This window comes from Pezoporus occidentalis, unplaced genomic scaffold (assembly GCF_034315485.1).
Source record: "Pezoporus occidentalis ecotype Australia unplaced genomic scaffold, CSIRO_AGI_Poc_V1 ctg5, whole genome shotgun sequence".
Taxonomy (NCBI): domain Eukaryota; kingdom Metazoa; phylum Chordata; class Aves; order Psittaciformes; family Psittacidae; genus Pezoporus; species Pezoporus occidentalis.
In genome coordinates this window covers 1,111,614-1,130,973 of record NW_026915835.1, presented here as the reverse complement: position 1 = coordinate 1,130,973, position 19,360 = coordinate 1,111,614, and the positions used below count along the sequence as shown (strand labels likewise).

Genomic DNA, 19,360 nt, shown 5'->3' with positions numbered 1-19,360 from the left:
CCTCTACTCAGCTCTAGCAGAATTTAACCTGCAAAGGTTCACACATAATGCTTAAAAGACAGACGTGAATCAAGTGAGGAATCACAGAAGAAAAATAAAAACCAGAGGCCTGAAAAATGGGGAAGAGTGAGAGAACTGGATGTTTTTAGTCTAGAGATGACATTCTAATTACATGGATATTTGGAAACAAGATTGATTTGCTTTGGGAGGTTACAGAACTCCATCTCTGAAGGTTTTCAGGCATGAATCATGACAAAAATCAGATAGGAAGGTTTTAGATTAACTTGCAACTTTTCTGAAGGAAATGGGATACACTAGATTAGCACTATTATCCTACTCTCAGAGCTCTGGAAAACAACATAGACAAGGTCAGTACTTTCATTCTAAACATGTAGCAGCTTCAGGAAGTAGCTTTTGTGCAGTGGTCTAAACACCATACCAAATTACCTCAGTGCGTCCATCATGGGAATTTGCAATAGGGGCTGGAACACATTTAGAGAGATTACCTAGATGTTCTTTAACCCCAAGACAGAACCAACTGTGCCTAAACCATTCTTGAAAGGTGCATCTGTAATTCAAGGTGATCCATCTTGGTTTACAAACTCCAAAGGGTTAAATCTCATGACCAATACCAAGACTGTTTTGGAAGGCAGCAGTAGGATAATGTGACATGCCAGCTGTGGTGGACACACGGGATACTGAGATCAAGACTGCTGCATCATCAGAGCCAGGCAGTCAGCCTAGTCCCAATCTTTCATGGTGAGATCTAAGAAAAAGTTGCTTTTATCAACTGCGTGTGAACTGCACCTGTAGTTTCTCCTCTCCTTGGCCTTCAGCATACACAGTATGCACTCATAGCTGCTAGTCAAGTGAAGTTTCTGATAAGCATGTTGTGAAGACAGTCTTGTAAGTCTGTCGTCTTTGATGTAACCTGTCCTACAAAATCTCAGTGACGGATTCAAAATGATCAGGTGAATATCCCTTATTCAGTGTGATCAGATCTTTCTTCTACCCTCTCACTTATGGACTGAACAGTCCCCAGTTACAGCTTTCTCTTACGTTTCCTTAACCTCTATCTTCTCATTAACAAAGTCCTTTCCAATCAACCCATGTAAACCCAAATATAATACTTCTAAAAGTCATATAAAGTGCAAATTTCTCAAAAAACTAGGATAAACATAATTCTTTAAAACAGAAATTACCAAGTAACTTTCACCAGAGAAACCATGGCAAGAATTTGAAGCGTGTACTGTCAATTTGACAGACACTGTAGTTCTGTGCAGTACACCCAAGTACTGGTTCCCTAGGCATTTAAGCCTTCCATCATCAAAATTAAAAGGTGTACCACATGCATTACACAGTCTTCTTTTAATAGGTATATGTAGGCTGTTAGATACAGTAACAGTGGTGCTCCAGCAGGAGAAACCTACACACGGACACCTAATATCAGAACATTGTGTCATAAGAATCAGTCCCTCCTTGACAAAAATAAAATATATATGCTCAATGGCAAACCCAATTTTCCATATATCCATAAAGCCTTCTTCACAAAAGGGAAATATTTGTTTCTCCATAAATAAATTATATATTAGACTTCAAGCCAGAGTGAATTAGTTTCCTAATTGCTTTTCAGTACGATCTACTTAAGTCTGTTATCTGTGAACTGTAGAAGAACCAGTTAAATCTGTGTCATAATTCAGTTTAGTCCTAAAAAAAAACCCCAAAAAGCTATTTTAAGTCTAACCTCAGAAAAAGTGTATGGTGTAATATGTCAACTGATAACATAATTATAGAATAATAGTGATATACAGATACATACAAAAATGGTTCCTAGAGCTTACATCCATTGTCCTAGCCTGCAAAGTGTTTTTATAGAGGCTTTTCTAAGTATCGAAGAGAAAATCTCACTACCACTGAAGACAACTTGTTTGCTTTGCTACTGATTTAGGTGACAACAGGATAGAAACGTGTTGCAATTCAATTAAAAACACAGGAAAAGAAACAAGTATTTCCCTTTATTAATATATATGTATCTGTTTATCATACAAGCTATCAATATGTACATGAACATTCAAGATTAAATATTAGTAATAAGCAAATACGCTATCATGAAGTAATTTGTTATAAATGATTTGGAAGAATATAAATTTGAACCAGAGAAGTACTGACTTCAAGTGCTCCAGGTTGGCTTTGAATCAGCTAGCAGCAAGATAATGCACTATAAAAAAGTGATCATGAGAAACCTGTCTTCTTAACATATAATCTTATGTTATTCTTACTCCTTGGCCAGCTGTACATTGGTCGGTTTTGCTCCAATAGGTATCCCATATTTGTGCAAAGTGTTGATTAAAATTTCACGCATTTCGTTGTTGTAGGAGTCAAAGTCAAATACATTTCGAACAACATTTGCCAGCCCTTCAGTTGGAAATTTCTGTGAAGAAACAAAGAGCCCAAGTTTGTTTTACTGAATATCTGTTAAGTCACAGCATATCATTAAGTACTTCTAAAACCAGTAGTTACAGCAGTAACTTTGCTCAACTTAGACAAGTGATCAAATAATCATTTTTCAGTTTTCAGAATAAAGAAGGTAATCAAGTCAGAATGAAGTTACTGACATTAAACCTGAATTAAACAAACAAGGAGGAGACAATTATTTAAATACTCAACATAATTCATGTTTTAAAGAATCATCTTAATTATACACATAACAAGATTGTGTAATCATTGGAACATGCAATTAAATATAGCTTGTATTCCTTAAATTTGGAATTGCTCTTTTTGTAATGCAAAGATCTGACACAAATACATATATTTGTGTAATTCAACTACACAACTCATTTAAGAATTCTGTTTCTTGATGTTGAATATAGAAAAGAAAAAGATATGCTGCTTACTAAAAATGACTTTAGGTCATGAAGGATTTGATTAAGATTTGCATACATGTGTTTTCCTAGAAAAAAGCACTACTTGAAACGTGCTGTGTGTATTAAAAAAAAGTTTATCAAACTTTCATTAGCATTTCAAACAATGCAGGTTTTGCCACTGAACTGGACTGATGACTTAAGACCGATGTGCTCTTCCAGGTTTCAGAACTGATGCTCATATATTCCCACACCTTTAATTACTGTTCACAAGAAGAAAACACATTTTCCTGCCTCTCATTTACCACTAAGAACTAGAAGGCAGTAAGGCTTAAAGCCTTGACCAAGCAGTCAGTTGAACACACGTAATAGGAATAGACTGATGAAGGGTGTTATTGGAACCTGCAGAAGACACTATAGGTGTGAAAAGCTGGTTTAGCCTTTCCATGAACTGGCTGCAAGTGCTTAGTGGGTAACTTCCACTGTCTTTTGATTTGCCATGAAACTCCAATAGTAAACATGTACCTGTCCCCATTTAGATTAAGGCAGATTTCAATGGACATGGACCTTATACATGCAGCTATAATTTCAGGCTTATATAAGCTCATTTTTTAAAGGAATATTTAGGTAATTTAAACAGAGTATGTATTATGCACTATTTAGATTTTATTTGTCATTGACAAAAATAGCTGTTTAAGTTGAACATGTTGACACAGCTAAGTCATTGAGCCTTTCACAGATGCTCTTCGACAAAACATCTGAAAAATCATCTTACTCTTGTAAGATGGTGTGTTGGGTTTGCGAGAGGAGTGAGAATATGCAAGAGAAACATCCCTGCGGACACCAAGGTCAGAGCAGAAGGAGGGTGAGGAGGTGCTCCAGGCACAGGAACACAGATTCCTCTGCAGCCTGTGGTGCAGACCATGGTGAGGCAGCTGTCCTCCTGCAGACCATGGAGGTCCACAGGGGAGCAGATCTCCACCTGCACCCCATGGAGGATCCCACACTGGGGCAAGGGGATGCCTGAAGGAGGCTGTGACCCTGTGGGAAGCTCACACTGAAGCAGACTCCTGGCAGGACCTGTGGCCTCGAGGGGAGAGCAGCCCACACTGGAGCAGGTTTGCTGCAGGACTTGCGATCCCATGGGGGACCCACACGGGAGCAGCCTGCTCTTGAAGGACTGCACCTCATGGGAAGGGCCCACGTTGGAGCAGTTCATAGAAGGCTGTCTCCTGTGGGAGGGACCCCATGCTGGAGCAGGGTAAAAGTGTGAGGAATTCTCCCCCTGAAGAGGAAGAAGTAGCAGAGACAAGATGTGATGAACTGACCACAACCCCCATTCCCCATTCTCCTGTGGTGCTGGCAGAGAGGAAATAGAGAATTTGTGAGTAAAGTGAAGACCAGAAAGAAGGGAGGGGTTGGGAGAAGGTGTTTTAAGATTTGGTTTCTATTTCACATTATCCTACTCTGATTTAACTGGTAATAAATTAAACTAATGTCCCCAAGTTCAGTCTGTTTTGCCTCTGACCGTAACTGGTGAGTGAGTTCTCCCCGCCTATGAGCCTTTCTTCATATTTTCTCTCCTCTGTTCAGCTGAGGAATGCAGTGAGAGAGCAGCTCTGAATGGGCGTGCCTGGTGTCCAGCCAGGGTCAACCCACCACAGATGTAAATGGAATAAATCAAATCAAAAGAATTAAAAAAAAAAGAAAAATCACCACATTACTATATGTCCTAGAACTTTACCACCTAACTGCTTTACCTTTTTTTTTTTTTTTGGCAAGAGATGTGAGGGAGAATCTTTATTTTAAACTTCTCATTTTTTCCTCATATGCCTTTCATTCAAATACTACGTCTTTGAGACAAGGACCTGGATGCTCCCATCTCAGTATGGCACATTTACAGAGATGAAGATAAGCATGTGAAGAAGTATTTTAAGGAGATCAAGTCTTAATTGTTTTTTCTCCATTACTGAGCAAGGCTTTTACAAAAACCTTTAGAACAGACTTGGCACAATACAATAAATGGTATTATCTATCTAAATTAATAAATGTATTATAAGTAAAGACATTTGAGTCCTGAGTAAAAACTAAAATAGAAGAAACCTGAAAATCTTCATAAATGTTTTGACCCATACTCTTAATCAAACATCAGCCTTAGCCAGGAATTTAGTATTTTCCCAACTTAGTAAGTATCTAATCTCTGCAATAAAATATCCATGGCACAAGCAACACTAAAATTAGCTAGTTATTGTGGGTGTCCTACCACTGCTAGGAACAGGCCTGTAGAAACCTCTTTTTAAAATGCAGTGTCCATGTCACAGAATATTTCAGCACTACTGTTGGTATAAAAGCAAGCTAAACTACATTCTGCTTTTTAAACCTGTCCCCAAGGTTACCTATTAGAAACCTATTGGAAGTTCCTAACTGAAACCTATTAGAAGTTCTGCACTATTACAGCTTAGCAAAATACAAGTTAGTGTGGGAAAACAAGAAGCTGCCCTATTGCCTGTGCATTCCTTAAGGAATGAAACAGGTACTAAACCATAAAGTTTCTCCCAACAGCTGTTCTAACTAAAGACTCTATAAATATTTCACATGTAATGTAAATGCAAAAAGTTTATGTTAAAGCTACTTAGTGTGCAGGACTGTATCTCAGTCTGTTTTCAAGTATGTCTTCTTTTTGATAACAAGAGCAAAGTATGTCCAGAATTGTGCATACTCTATATAACCCAACTCTACTATTTAGAACATTTATGAAGATGAATAGTGCATTTTCTTCCCTTCTCACTGCAAAGCACAACCAACAAACTGGCACCAAGCTGTCTTGTTCACTCATGACCTACTCTTTCACCTGCCCTGCACAAGATACTGCAGAAAGTTTTGTCAAGTGTTTAAAATATTATCTGTTTTTCACTAATAGTCTCCAAGTGTCACTGTGTAACTACTGACAGACACCCTTCTGACTGAACTGCCTCAATACTTCTATGTCTCTTTCATCAGTAGGACATCAGAAAAAAATTATTTCTTCAGGTACAACTCCTAGCTGCTGTCAAAAAAACATGTTCTGAACACAAGCCACTTGTCAAAAAGCCCTTTACTTCAGTTATTAAAAAAATCACAACTCTCTTGTTTCAATCAGAACAAATCCAACAACTTTTTAATAACTGTCTGGACAAATGCTTACTGAAGAAAGGCCATGACAGTTCACTTGAAGAACACACACAAAAAAAGCTTGAATGTTTGAGCTGAACATTTTTTAAAAAATCATTTGGTTGCTATTGATTTTTAAAACCAGATTACTGGAGGAAACATTGATCCTTCATCAGTCTGTCTGGTTCTCATTCATTGATTCTTCCCCTCACAACTAACACCTCTGTGTGTACCTTAGAGTATTTTCACAGCTTAGATTCCTGGCTAGTCGTTAAAATAGTAGATAACATAGGCTTTGCTTTAAACAATTTTACAATTTTATATTTTTATATATATATTTTATGCTTTATTTGATACAGAGTTGTGACAGAATTCAGCTTGAATCCATATTTTTATGAATTTACCTTTCCATGAGTACATGCTTTGCTACCGTCTGCTTAAAAGGTATCAGCAAAATAGTATCTTCCCAGTACAAATACAGAATCTTCACTAAAATATGCTATACACACTACCACCACACTGAAAACAGTGACAAATTATCTCGCATCCAGTCTGTAATGAGTCCAGATTTTTGTTTCAGACTTCTGCCTCATGCTCTTAGTACCACTCCATATTCTAGTGCCTTCAGATGCCTGCACGTTTCCCATCTGGCCAGTGTTACCCCAAAGGCCCACCCTGCCACTGTGACACTAACAGATGTCTCCCTGCCTGCTCATTCCTCCATGGCCTTGGCTTCCCCCTCTATACTCAATGCCTTTCCACTGAATACTGCTGTGCTTCCTTAGTTGTCATGTCAGCAGAGCAAGACGCATCATGTCTATGCCTCATCCTGAGCGACAGGCACATTAATTGATTAAACAGTGCTCATGTCTTCAGTGTGTATATCTACTGTCAACCAAAACAGCTGAATTCTCTCCCTGCCTTTTAATTCACAGGGACACTAATCAAGATTTCTTCTGCTCCTCTCTGTCACATAGCCACTGATCTTGATTAAGCCAGCAGAAACCTAATTCTCTTTGAAAACTGGTAACTAAGATTCACTGTGGTTGGCCAAAAGGGTAAATGGTTATTACTAATGTGCACCTGGCAGCGAGGTGAGAAAGGGATACAAACTGTGATTTGATAAGCCTACTTTCTTTTTGAGGTTAGGCTAAATGGAAAAAAGTACTGTCTATGCACAAAAGCTTACCAAACAGGCCTAAAAGGCTGACGATTATTAGACTTCAGGGCCTGAAGGCACCTTAGACATTTACTGCTTGGAAACTGTTATACTAGTGCTGTACTACAGCAGAGCATAGCACTATACAGTGTTATACTATTTAGTGTTATACTATATTAGAAAGCAATCTCAGATATGAATACGAAAGAAGGCCTATCAGAAAAATCTCAACTTTCCCAAACTTAATAGTTATAAACCCCACTATTTCGATTTTATCTGGACTAATGTGGCTTGCCTGATTAACATTCACCAGAGACAAGGGGTGAATCTTGACACTGCAAAATAACATAAAAAAGGTCTTATGAAAACTAGCATATTAGATTGCAGAGAAGCAGTCATAGCATATGCTGGTAGTTCCGGGAAGCATACGGTAACTCAGTGGAGCAAGAGCTTCTCATCTTGCACATAAGCCACTATTACCATAAATACTTTTGACATTTGACACAGTCTGAAAACTGCACGCAAGCAAGACAAAAAGGCTATATTCAGGTCACCTGCAATCTAGAGCTACAAGACCCATATTCCCTATACAATCTGTGGGGAGAAATAGTAGCAGCAACTAATTTAGGCACCTGCATTAGACAACTTTTCCTACGCCTACAGTTTCAGGTCTTCAAACTAATTTGGTGTCTCAAGATTCAACAAAAAAACTCTCCTTAAGAAAAAGTTAGTATAGAGGCAACCTAGCTCTAAATGCAATGTGTATGCTACAATTAATCTCTACAGGTGCTCTACTTGCATAATCTTTATGGGAAGATGCTCTTGTAACTACACTGTAGACATAATCCTATATTTTGATGACAACAATTAATCGGAGTACAGAGATTAGCCTAATAATATGTTGATGTAATCAGAATGCTTTTTAACTGACTAGCCCCAATGTGTTGTCAGATAACAGCAATCAACACCTTTTTTTTTTTTTTCCAAAACATCCAACCTTTTTTTACAGAAGCAAAATATTCCAAAATTGTGTGGAAGAAATCAACACAATAGTACAAAGAGAGTGGGCCTGTGGAACTGCTGTAAGGGAAATAGTTCAACAACATGACTAACTTCCCTCCTTCCTTCCTAAGGACCAGCAATTTTATTGACTCATTTCCCTCCTTCCTCTTTCTTCTCTACCTGAAGACCTAAAGCTTCTTACTTTGGAATAACCATTGTGTTTATATTCATTGTTTACATTTGGCTACTCCCAGCCATTTTATTATTCTGATTGAAAAACAAGTTACAGTAAACAAAATGTTGCATCCTTTCAAAGAGACTGGGATCTTGAAAACAAAAGTTACAGAAGAAATCAAACCTGCATGTTGTAGACTTATTTGGGTATTTACACTGGATTTTGAAAGCAGTGAAATCTTAGATAGGAAAACCTGCCTGGTGATCCATGCCCAATGATGAAGGGAAGATGCTAGGAAGGAAGGTAGGACTAGCCGAAGAGTATGTAGACAGGAAAATGTTAATTTAACAAAACTCCTAAACCACCAGCTTTTCAGCTGCACAGCAACTGTTCCTCAAGTTTGCAATTTTTCCACTTTCATTTCAAATGTAACTCTGTACATGTTCTATCATTCTGGCAAACAAATACCCACCAACTGGTAATAGATCCTAATAAACTACTTTGCTTATGTGTTTATTTGGATGGGTTCTTCAGCTTTTAGGTCTGAATTTTGTTAACCTTTAGTACAAAGTTGTGAAGACAGCATTCTTGGTATCATAGTAGCATCAATTTACTTTGTCTCAACACCTTGCTGCATCCCAGAAACCACAGAGCACAAAATCTATCTTCCCTAGAAATGTGGATGAAGATTTTTGAAAGTAGTAATTTTAAGCTGCAGGATCTAAATGTCTGTATATGGATGAATGCATGTATGTTTATGAGCACAAACACAAAACCATCATGCAACCTTATTATACCATGCAGTGTTATACATGGAAATGGTCAAATGATCTGTGAGAAGTTATATTCTAATTGTAGCAATTACATTCACATTTCCACTAAACTTTCCTTCAATCTAGGATTCAGTAATTCAAGAAATAATGTACAAAATAACAAATTACTGATTTTATGATTATAAACAGGACAAAATAAAACCACTGCTATTTCAAAGAGTATTGAGATACTTTACATTTCAAGTACTTCAGGCAAAAAGTATCCTCAACTCATAAAGACAGAAGTCAGACTCTACTGCAATCTTTAAATCAGAATTCAAGATTTTACAGTTCAAATGTGTGTAGGAAGCGATCATGGATCCTAAGTACCTGTTTGCTAAGTTTTAATCCATCTAACATTTTCCTTAGAAAATTCCATCAGTGATGCACTGTTGCTATGCAAAACGAAGTTGTTTTCCCCCCGGAAATTATTAAAACCAAAAATTTTATAGCAGCATAAAATGAACAGCTCCACTGTTCTGGAAGTATTGTATGCTGAATACGAATTTTTTCAGTGAAGGCTAGTACGAACGCTGCATACTGTATTCACATGTATGAATGTGGTATTTGCTCACACAGTAGAAAAGCAGACTCTCAGGTTGGGTTTTTTCTGTTAAATATCTACAAATATACAGAAAAATATCTGCCTGTATGCATCTGTGATCTTTACCCTCAGACTATCTGAACATCTGAGTCCTCCAAAATGCAAAACTTTTCATAAGAATGAAATAAAAATGCATAACATCTTTTTTCTAAAACCTTCAAGCATTAAAATCTCAGCAGCGATGAACCCAAGTTTACAATAAAATCTGATGTACTGTACCTGCAAATGTTTTACAATATTCACAACTTCTCTAGTTGAATAGGGATAGTTAATAATTCCTTGGTCAGCCAAGCTCCTGAGTTCTCCAAAAGCAGCCACCAGTTTCTGAAGAATTTGTTCTGGAACATCAGGACCATATTGTCTAAGCATAGCCAGTTCAGACTCTGGTTTGGGATTATCAACAGCATGACAACTAAAAATGTCTCCTAAAAAGAAAAGTAAGCATCCACTTAAGTAATTAGAAAGAGAGCATCACAACAGCCCCTGTAATTTTCATACAGCACCTTAAATGGAAAAAACAATGGCTCAAGAGGATGCTGAGTACCTGCTAGCCTATCACACAGGGTCATGTGCACGGAGGCACTAAAGAGAATTAAGAAGCAGGCAGCATAGTGCTAACACCGAAAAGACAGTACCCTCCACTGCTGAGAAAAGAATCATCCATCAGGCTCCCATGTATTCTACTGAGGAGGACAGCACCTGGCCCATGACTTGTTTGATTTGGGGATAAAGTTGTGTTAATCACTTATGTCAGGTATCAGGCTGCTTACAACTCATGTTTTTGCTTTATTTGTATATAAGATACACTCATTTGCAAAGATTTCTTTTGTAACCCTGCCTTTGTCCAGATCCCATAAAACAAAATAGCTGTAACACAGATGACCACATATTTGCATGTTCACTTCAGGACAAGTTTAAGCACTTTTACATAAATTTACATAAATTTACATGGTAATCTTCAAGCTGAATCTCACCTCCAAGTGTCTTATGTGAAACAAAGTATCAATATGCATAAGGACTTCTTCTCCTCATGAAATCTAATGGATATAGGTTGTTAGTCTATTAATCAATTATATTAGAGATCACCATTTAATATGAATCACTTACCTAAAGTGCCAAAAAAGTCATTCCCCAAGAAAGGAAATCCAGGTCTATTTGCTAGAACTATCATTCTAAAATCAGGATGAATAACTATTACATTTTCTCTCTCCTCTACATGAGCATTATCTGGAAAAGAAATAAAATTTATTAATTGCATATTTAAGCCTTGTGATAATGGATTATTAATTGCTTGAAAGAGTCCAGCGCAGAGATGATTAAGGGAATGGAACATCTCTCTTATGAGGAGAGGCTGAGGGAGCTGGGACTCTTTAGCTTGGAGGAGACTGAGGGGTGACCTCATCAATGTTTACAAATTTGTAAAGGGTGAGTGTCAGGATGATGGAGCTAGGTTTTTTTCAGTGATGTCCAGTGATAGGACAAGGGGCAGTGGGTGTAAACTGGAGCATAGGAGGTTCCATGTGAACATCAGGAAAAATTTCTTTACTGTGAGAGTGACAGAGCACTGGAACAGGTTGCGCAGGCGGGTTGTGGAGTCTCCTACGTTGGAGATGTTCAAGAACTGCCTGGACAAGTTCCTGTGTGATGTACTCTAGGTCACCCTGCTCTTGCAGGAGGGTTGGACTAGATGATCTTTTGAGGTCCCTTCCAACCCTTAGGATTCTGTGATTCTGTGATTCTATGACAGAATTCTGTTAATCTAATTAAGTTCTCAGAGCAGTTACAAAAAAAGGGTCAACAGCTTCTTAGCGTGTCATTCAACTGCGTGTTCTAGCTTTCGTTTTAAAGTTTCATATTTTGTTTCATGAATATTTAACTGAAGTGTTTCATTTGAAAAAAAAAAAAACAACATCAAAATGCATCCACTCTTCTTGGGGTGGGGATTACCTGTCATGTTTTTATTTAATTTCACTAAAATGCTGAAGCCAATGGTGAATAAAATGTGGTTTTATAAAGGTCTGACATTACCTGATCTGGGAACATGGGACTGAAGTTTCTCCTGGTTACTACAAATATCTTTGAGAAGCCAGAGACTCATGATTTCATGCATGTGAAGACTCTGTTTCTCCAAAATGAGTCAGACTGGCCCCACTTGTTCCCTTGCAGCACATTTCCAGCAGCACATGGTGTTTGCGAAACCTTTTAGCTCATCTAAAAAACTACGGTACTGACACTGGCTAGCAAGATATTTAATAAAATGCCCAACTACGTGATGAGCAAACCTTAAGTGCTGTGCCATGTAAATGCCACATTATTGCTCCACTCATACCTAAACATTATTCCCAATACTGTTAAAAAGAAACTCATCATGGAAATTACAGTGTCTACTAAGGTTAAGAGGGCATTTCAAACACAGTTTTTATTTGAAAAAATATTTAGTTCTGGAAATTCACATTAATTAAATTCCATTCAATTTCAAAATAGTCTCACAGCCTGCAGGATACATTTAAATAATATAAGCATATTCAATATTTGGTTAGATGAAGACCTTAATAATTCAAACCTAGATATATTCATATCTTCAATTCCAGATTTGATCAAATTATACCCCAACTGTTCAGACAGGCATAACCAAGAATATAATTTGGTCAATTTTATCTTTATTTCTTATGGTGAATGAGAAGCAGAGAGGTCAACTTACAGTTTGTTGGGATTTTATTCATAAAATCATCTTTATGGCTATTGCAAAAGTAGTAGAGAATATGACTGTAAATTCTTTAGTTGTTAACCTTTTAGTATCAAGTACTTTTTCCATTTGGATTCTTTTGAGTATTTTTAGTAATGTAATTGCTGAAAACCAGCAACATGTTACATTTTACTTTAAATAATCAAAATGCTTCTGTGTACTTACTGGCAACAATTCGCCTTCCATCTGACAAAACCATTTCCCCACTTTCCACTAAAGTTTTTAAGATACAGGTAACATTTGTTGGTGCTTTGTCTGCCTCATCAATCACCAAAATATGTCCAAACTTCACTGCTCTTACCTAGAAGAGAAAAGAATCAAAATATGACAACACCCCCCCCCCCCCAAAAACAAAAAAAAGGAACCCTGCAAGAATCTACATTAATGATTTCTCAGTTATCAGAAGTGACACCTTGATGGCACTGAGACAAGTAAGGGACTCAGAACCAGGACAAACTATGACCAAACTGTAGCAGAGAGAAGAGGAAGCAGGTGGGACAAGAAAGGTGGGTATTTCTGTTTCTTCAGGATAGGGATGGAAAGGGCTATGCTAGGGAGGAAAGCGAGTAGCCTGACTGAGAATGAACTGGACTGCTGACAGAGCAGAGAAAGCAGTTTGCATTTAGACTGTCAACATGTAGCTGAAAGAACTAAAGGATGGCGGCAACAGCTGTTTATAGTTCAGCTTAGCAGCTAGGTGTGAGACGGTATAAAAGGAGGAAAATATCATTCTACCAGTTAGAATGTGTCAGGTTAATACTAAAATATTTTCCATAATTGTCTTGTACATGCAGACTCCCAAGACTACCAACTTACTCATATTTAACACAGCAAACGCGGCAAATGTGAACAAAGTATTGTGATTATAGTTCATGTGATTTAGATTAGGTATTAGGAAAAAATTCTTCCCTGTGAGGGTGAGGTCCTGGCACAGGTTGCCCAGAGAAGCTGTGGCTGCCCCATCCCTGGCAGTGTTCAAGGCCAGGCTGGATGGAGCTTGGAGCAACCCTGTCTAGTGGGTGGTGTCCCTGCCTGTAAGAAGCAGTTGGAACTAGATTTTCTTCAAGGTCCCTACCATTCTATCATCCTATGAGAGTAAAAGTTAATGAAATGCTACCGCACTCACTGACTATGCCATGAAAGTAATCAAATCACAAAGAATTTTCTCATCTGAAAAGCCAGCATGTTTAACTTCTTGTTTTAAATGGAAAAAAAACCCAACCAAACATACAATCCAAATGTTACTACTGACCAGTGGTGAATCTTCATATATAATAAGACCATCTTTGACAGAAGGTTGTAGAGTAAGGCTTTGTACAGTGGTATCCCTGAAATGTGGAAAACCAGATAATTAAAAATACACAGAGATTCAAGTTTAAATAAAATGAAGAAATAATAAATGAACTACTGAAGGGCCTTTTTTCCTAAGAGGAAAATTTATTTATTTTTATTTTTTTTTAAAGAATTCTTGAAGAATTTAGACTGAGAACAACTCCGTGCCAGCTTAGTGGTCAAAGTTGACTGTCTCTGCCAGGGCTTTCATGGTAGTTCTCAATTTCTAATAAACTCTGGAAATGAAAACACTGAAAAAGGATCCGGTATCTTTATTTTATGTAGGCACATTACTACTGTTGCTACTACTGTAGTAAAACAAAAAAAAATTAGTAAAAGCAAAAAAAATTTTAGACATCTTCAATTAAAATCTGTAATGTGAATATTCCTTAATCTTCACTATTTTCATCTATTTCAACCACCAGTGAATGTACACATAAATAAAACCCAGTTGCCATTCAGAGACGTCCAGCAACATACATCACCACAATGGATTTACCTATATAAATTGCATCCATAACCTAGGGCAACCCCTCTTGATTGTATGAAATATTTGTCAAAACAATTGTCAAGATCTGGAAAACCAACCCTGTTTACCTGGGCGTACAGAGGGATCAATGAGCTAAGGAATAATCTAGAGGTGGGTGATGACTCTCACAGTTTCATGGGCAACAGCATATGCAATTTAGTCTTAGAGCAATCAGACTGTGACATCCGTTTCTCCTGTATTTCAAAATTTGGATTAGTCTGTGTCAAAATAATGAGGGACTATTCACATGACAAAATCTATCAGGAGAGCCTCACTTACGCTGCCCAAGATCCACATGCTGGTCACTAGGTAAGGTCAGTTAACCTTTGCATTGCATGTGAGATCTGATGCAACAAAAATCTCTTTACCTTTTACAGCCATGCCGTATAACTAAACTGCTTAAGCTAAGCTGACTCACTGTTCCAAACATCCACTTTAGCTCTATCTTTAATTTTGTAACACCTTGTAAAAAGCCAACAATATTCTGATAAGCTCCATGGGTACAGGAAATCAAACACAGTACTGTTTGCAGCAAACTATTAAATGGCCTGCTTCCAATTACGTTCTTAAACTGACAGCATAACATGCACATTTCCTTTATTTGAAACTGCTGTCAGCAGGATTTCTGTCCCTAATAACTAAGAATTTCTTGTTTACCTTTAAACTCAGTGATTGATTTATTCCAGTGTTTCCCATGGACAGGAATAAAAAATAGGGTGGGAAGAGAGATTTTTAATGTTTAGCTACTTCATCTGAACTTTAATCCAGGAGGAGAAAGGCTACAAAGCTGAGACCACCTTCACTTTATTTAACCCCATCAAATGTGGCCTGTCACAAGCAGTGACACTCCCCAAAATAGTTATATTCATAGAATTCACTTGCAACATGTAATTTTTTTAAACCACTAAAATAAGCTGTAGCATTAATCTATTATCATCTTAGAAATCCTATCATGGACATATACCCAAAGCTTTTGTTGTCATCTTGCCTGTCTACCCACTTCTATGCTGGGCAGAGAAATAATGGATCATAATGACAGTAAACCAACAGTTTTGTTTCTTGGAATACAGATTATTTAGGGGCTACATTCTCAGACTGTATATATCAGCCTAACTCCATTACCAGTTATAATTTCTGGTTCAAGCCTATGCAGTTGCGGATGTAGAATAATTCTTAAAATGTGTAAACCAAATCCTAACACATATGAAGGCCAGTCACAGGTTAGTCAGAATAATTAAGTCTCTTATTAGTCAGAAACAGCTCATGGAAAAATGTTCTAAGGAATTAATTCAAGGAGAAAAGTGGAAGGATTTGTCAAAGGTGAACTGGGCAGATCTAACTATAGAATAGGCCAAGAATAAGGTAAAGGAAGATGAAACAGTACAGGATGCTTTACAGATCATAAATTTGCACTTAGCAGCCAATGCATGAAAAAAATGAAGTTAACAGTACATGGCAGGAAAGGAAGATCTCTATTGGAGGTGCGGATGGGCACAAGTGATGATGGAAGAAAAGACACAAATGTCAAATGGCATTTTATTGTAACACAAAACAGTTATTTTACTTTTGGTGAGCTAGTTAATCCTCTGGCTCTGCAGAGATTATTACAACCCCCTGATATGGAATACTAACTTGTGCTAAGTATTACCAGCAGCCCACACAAATCCTTAGGATGATCTCATTCTCAAGGGGAGACAGATTTGACTATATGTTTGGGGGAAATAAACACTATAAGAGTTTACAGTTTACTTAAGTGCTATTATAAAAGTTGCATAAATCAGAATAAATTGTAGAAGAACTGTAGAATTGTATCAAAATAAAATAACAATTAACATCCTAAATCTAGCTTCTAACTTTTTATCTTATTTTTTCCATGGTTCCCTCATTTGTTCTATTTTGTTATGCAGCCCTAATATTCTGAGGAAATATTTCAAGGGATTTGAAATGTATTATAGCTAGATATACAGCCAAATATTAATTCCATTGGCTTGACGACTTACTTAAAGTGAATGCAAAGCTCCTGTACTTGCACAGGTTGTCACATTCAGCCACGTAGTTAAGAATGATTTTGCAGGGTTACTACAGATAAATGTTATTTCCTTTCAGAATAATAAGCCTTTAGATGTCATTAATTTCTGTTCTTCAGAAACCTAACATGACCTAAACACAGTAAAGAATGGCCTCAGGCATTTTATTTCTTATATTTCCACTTGGTAATGAATTATGTAAATATAAAGACACTAAAATATAGAATAAAAAAAGTATGCTAAGACTGAAATATTTCTGAACAATACAATTTACAGATTTTATTAAATGCTAAATGTCTGGCACCCTAAACATTAGACTGTAGAATTCCACACTTTTCCCACAGGAAAGGAACTAAAAACTTTAATTCACATTCACTTATTAATATTAGCATCTTAATATTAACTGGGCTGTAACAAAGATGTGAATATCAACACCTCCCAGTTTCATCACATTTGGCACTGAAGATAAAAATAGTTCTGACACAAAGAAGCACGACTGGGAATGTAGAAGCAAGTGAGAAAAGCTGTCTGACATACTGTCATCCCACTCAACTGAACTGTCTTCTCCTGACTGTAAAAGAAAAATATGAAAAGCTCACCAACGTCTTTCCTAAGAATGTATTTTTATGTTTTATTTTTATCAAGCAAGCCATCCTTACAGGCTCTCCATGAAAAAAAAATAGTAATGAAAAAAGATCTGCTACTGAAACTCAGCAACTCTTCTGACAGTGCCACTCAAGTCATAGTAGGACTTCTGAGAATTCTTTTGATTTTTTTTGTTTATTAGCTCACATCATTGCCTTTTATTTATATTTTGCTGCTGGTGCACTATTTACCCTAAAGGCAGCTTTTTCTGACGTCTGTAGACTTACTCAAACATACTAGTCTGTGACAGTTACTATTTCTTTGACAGCAATGCCTCCTTTCTGGGGAAGAACTATGACATGCAGCAGGAGGAATTTCCATCAACCACAGAGACTACTCAGTTCATTCTGCCCCTGTCAAGATTAACCCAAATTCTATTAAACAGTTGAATTTAAAAACTTTCTCCAAAAAGAGAGGAACTGCACCTGACAGCTATTTTACTCTTCAGAATAGAATTCTCTTCAGAAATCCAATCAATGAGTTCAGCATTTCTTAATATCTTAATGGGAGACAGAAACTTTCTCCCAGGCTCTTTTCAACTGAAAATCTGGAGTTGTTTGAAAGAGCTGAATACCTCTATCCACAGGCCTTGAAACAGGGCGGGATGGGAGGCAAAGATGGAAAGGAATTAAATCTCCAAACACTCTGGATATCTTGCGGTGAGACACAGGAGCTAAAACTATCCAGGAGGAAAAAAATAAGGAACATAGGAGAATGATGTTCCTCTTTTCCTGAAATTTGTGTTAGCTCACCTGGAGGACCACCTGGCTGAAAGATGTTTCTTTAGAGAAATAAAATCAATGCATGAATTTCTTCTTTTGAAATATTAATGCTGTCCATATGACACATCTACAAATATTCATTATATGCTTTGACACTTGTGTGTAACCCCTGAAAATTGAAATGTAAACACAAAACCAGAATTTTATCCATTGTATAATTTACTCATTATCATCTAACTTAAGAAAAGGTATTCTAGCACTTTAAGACTTGAGCCCCCAAGGAGGCTGATGCCCAAACACAGGACACAGTATCAGGACCTCAGTTAATGTCACAAACATCCACTGTCCTGGCTTTTCCACGGCTAAAGGGTAAGAAAATATCTACAGATGGCAATCGTGTGTTTCATGAGCCTAGATAAACCAGATTCAGGTTTGGCCTTCCTCTTACTCTTCAAATGGAACTTTATGGCAGTTGAAAGGGAAAATCAGAGACACAGAATATATGCCCTAATAATAGATGTTCTTCATTTCTGAGAGATAATTATCTAAATACCTATGTATATAGACATATATCTCTTCTCAATTACATTTAAATCAGTCATGAATATACCATCTGCTGTGACCTAATTTAAGGAGTATTTGAAAAATAATCAGGCCAAGGGCCACTTGAAACTGTTAATTGGTTAGCTAATCCACTCATGGATTACCCTGATGAAGCCCAGGCGATCTCAACACAAAGAAAGGATCTGCAGGACTTTGACATTCACAAATTAATTTCTTTCCCCAGCCTATCATACAGCCATTGCATTGCATGATCTGACCACTATGTTTACAAAATTCTGAAATAACCTGAAAAGCCTACCAGCTGTCTCATTTCTCTGTTAAAATGACACAGGACAGCTTTTTTGACTTCTCTATATGCACTGATAATTAAATCACCATCTTCTTTCTGCTAGGCCATTATAGCTACTCAGCAGGACATATATTTGTTTAAAATCCAAGAAATTATTTGGAGTATTAAGGTATTCATTACTCAGTATGACTGCTGGTGCCAGAACAAAGGCCAAAGAGAATATATGTTTAATTCAGGTTATATGCTTAAATCAAATTACAGAATTATTTACACATCTCCATCTTTCAAAACGAGATGCAATGTTTTCACATCATTTGTTGTGAATTCACTCACCCTAATTGTAAAATCCATTAACGAAGACGTATGACACCCTACAACTCCCCTTATTGGGTATAAGAATATATATCACTTAGTAAACTGCAAGAACTTGTTACTTCAGCTTTAGAAGAAAATGAAACAGGGTCTTCAAAGCCAAGCTATTTCTCTGCAACAGCCACACACAGCAGGATATTCAAGCTGAATTCAACTCCTACAAAAAGACAAATGGAGTAGCTCTCTAACACCTGGAATCTGACAACAGCAGAGGTAATCAACCAGCTTATGAAAAACTAACACTGGAATCAGAGATAGCTTGCATGAACTCTTGGAAGTCTTGCATTATAACTTTGTAATGACTGAAAATGTACTTAAGAGGAAAAAAAATGAACAAAAAGTAAAAAAAAACATAAAGACACCTACTGTAA

General features: G+C 37.1%; 1 protein-coding gene across 1 annotated transcript in view; it reads right to left on the bottom strand.

Annotated features, from left to right (window-relative positions):
• The window catches only part of VWA8 (von Willebrand factor A domain containing 8), a 179,089-nt gene that overhangs the window by 64,639 nt on the left and 95,090 nt on the right, over window positions 1–19,360 (bottom strand). Inside the window, exons 22-26 of the mRNA XM_062636836.1 lie at window positions 13,762–13,837; window positions 12,675–12,810; window positions 10,871–10,990; window positions 9,983–10,188; window positions 2,280–2,431 (exon numbers count right to left, since the gene is read on the bottom strand). Coding sequence (XP_062492820.1) covers window positions 2,280–2,431; window positions 9,983–10,188; window positions 10,871–10,990; window positions 12,675–12,810; window positions 13,762–13,837 — 690 coding nt within the window. The remainder of the gene's footprint in view (window positions 1–2,279; window positions 2,432–9,982; window positions 10,189–10,870; window positions 10,991–12,674; window positions 12,811–13,761; window positions 13,838–19,360) is intronic.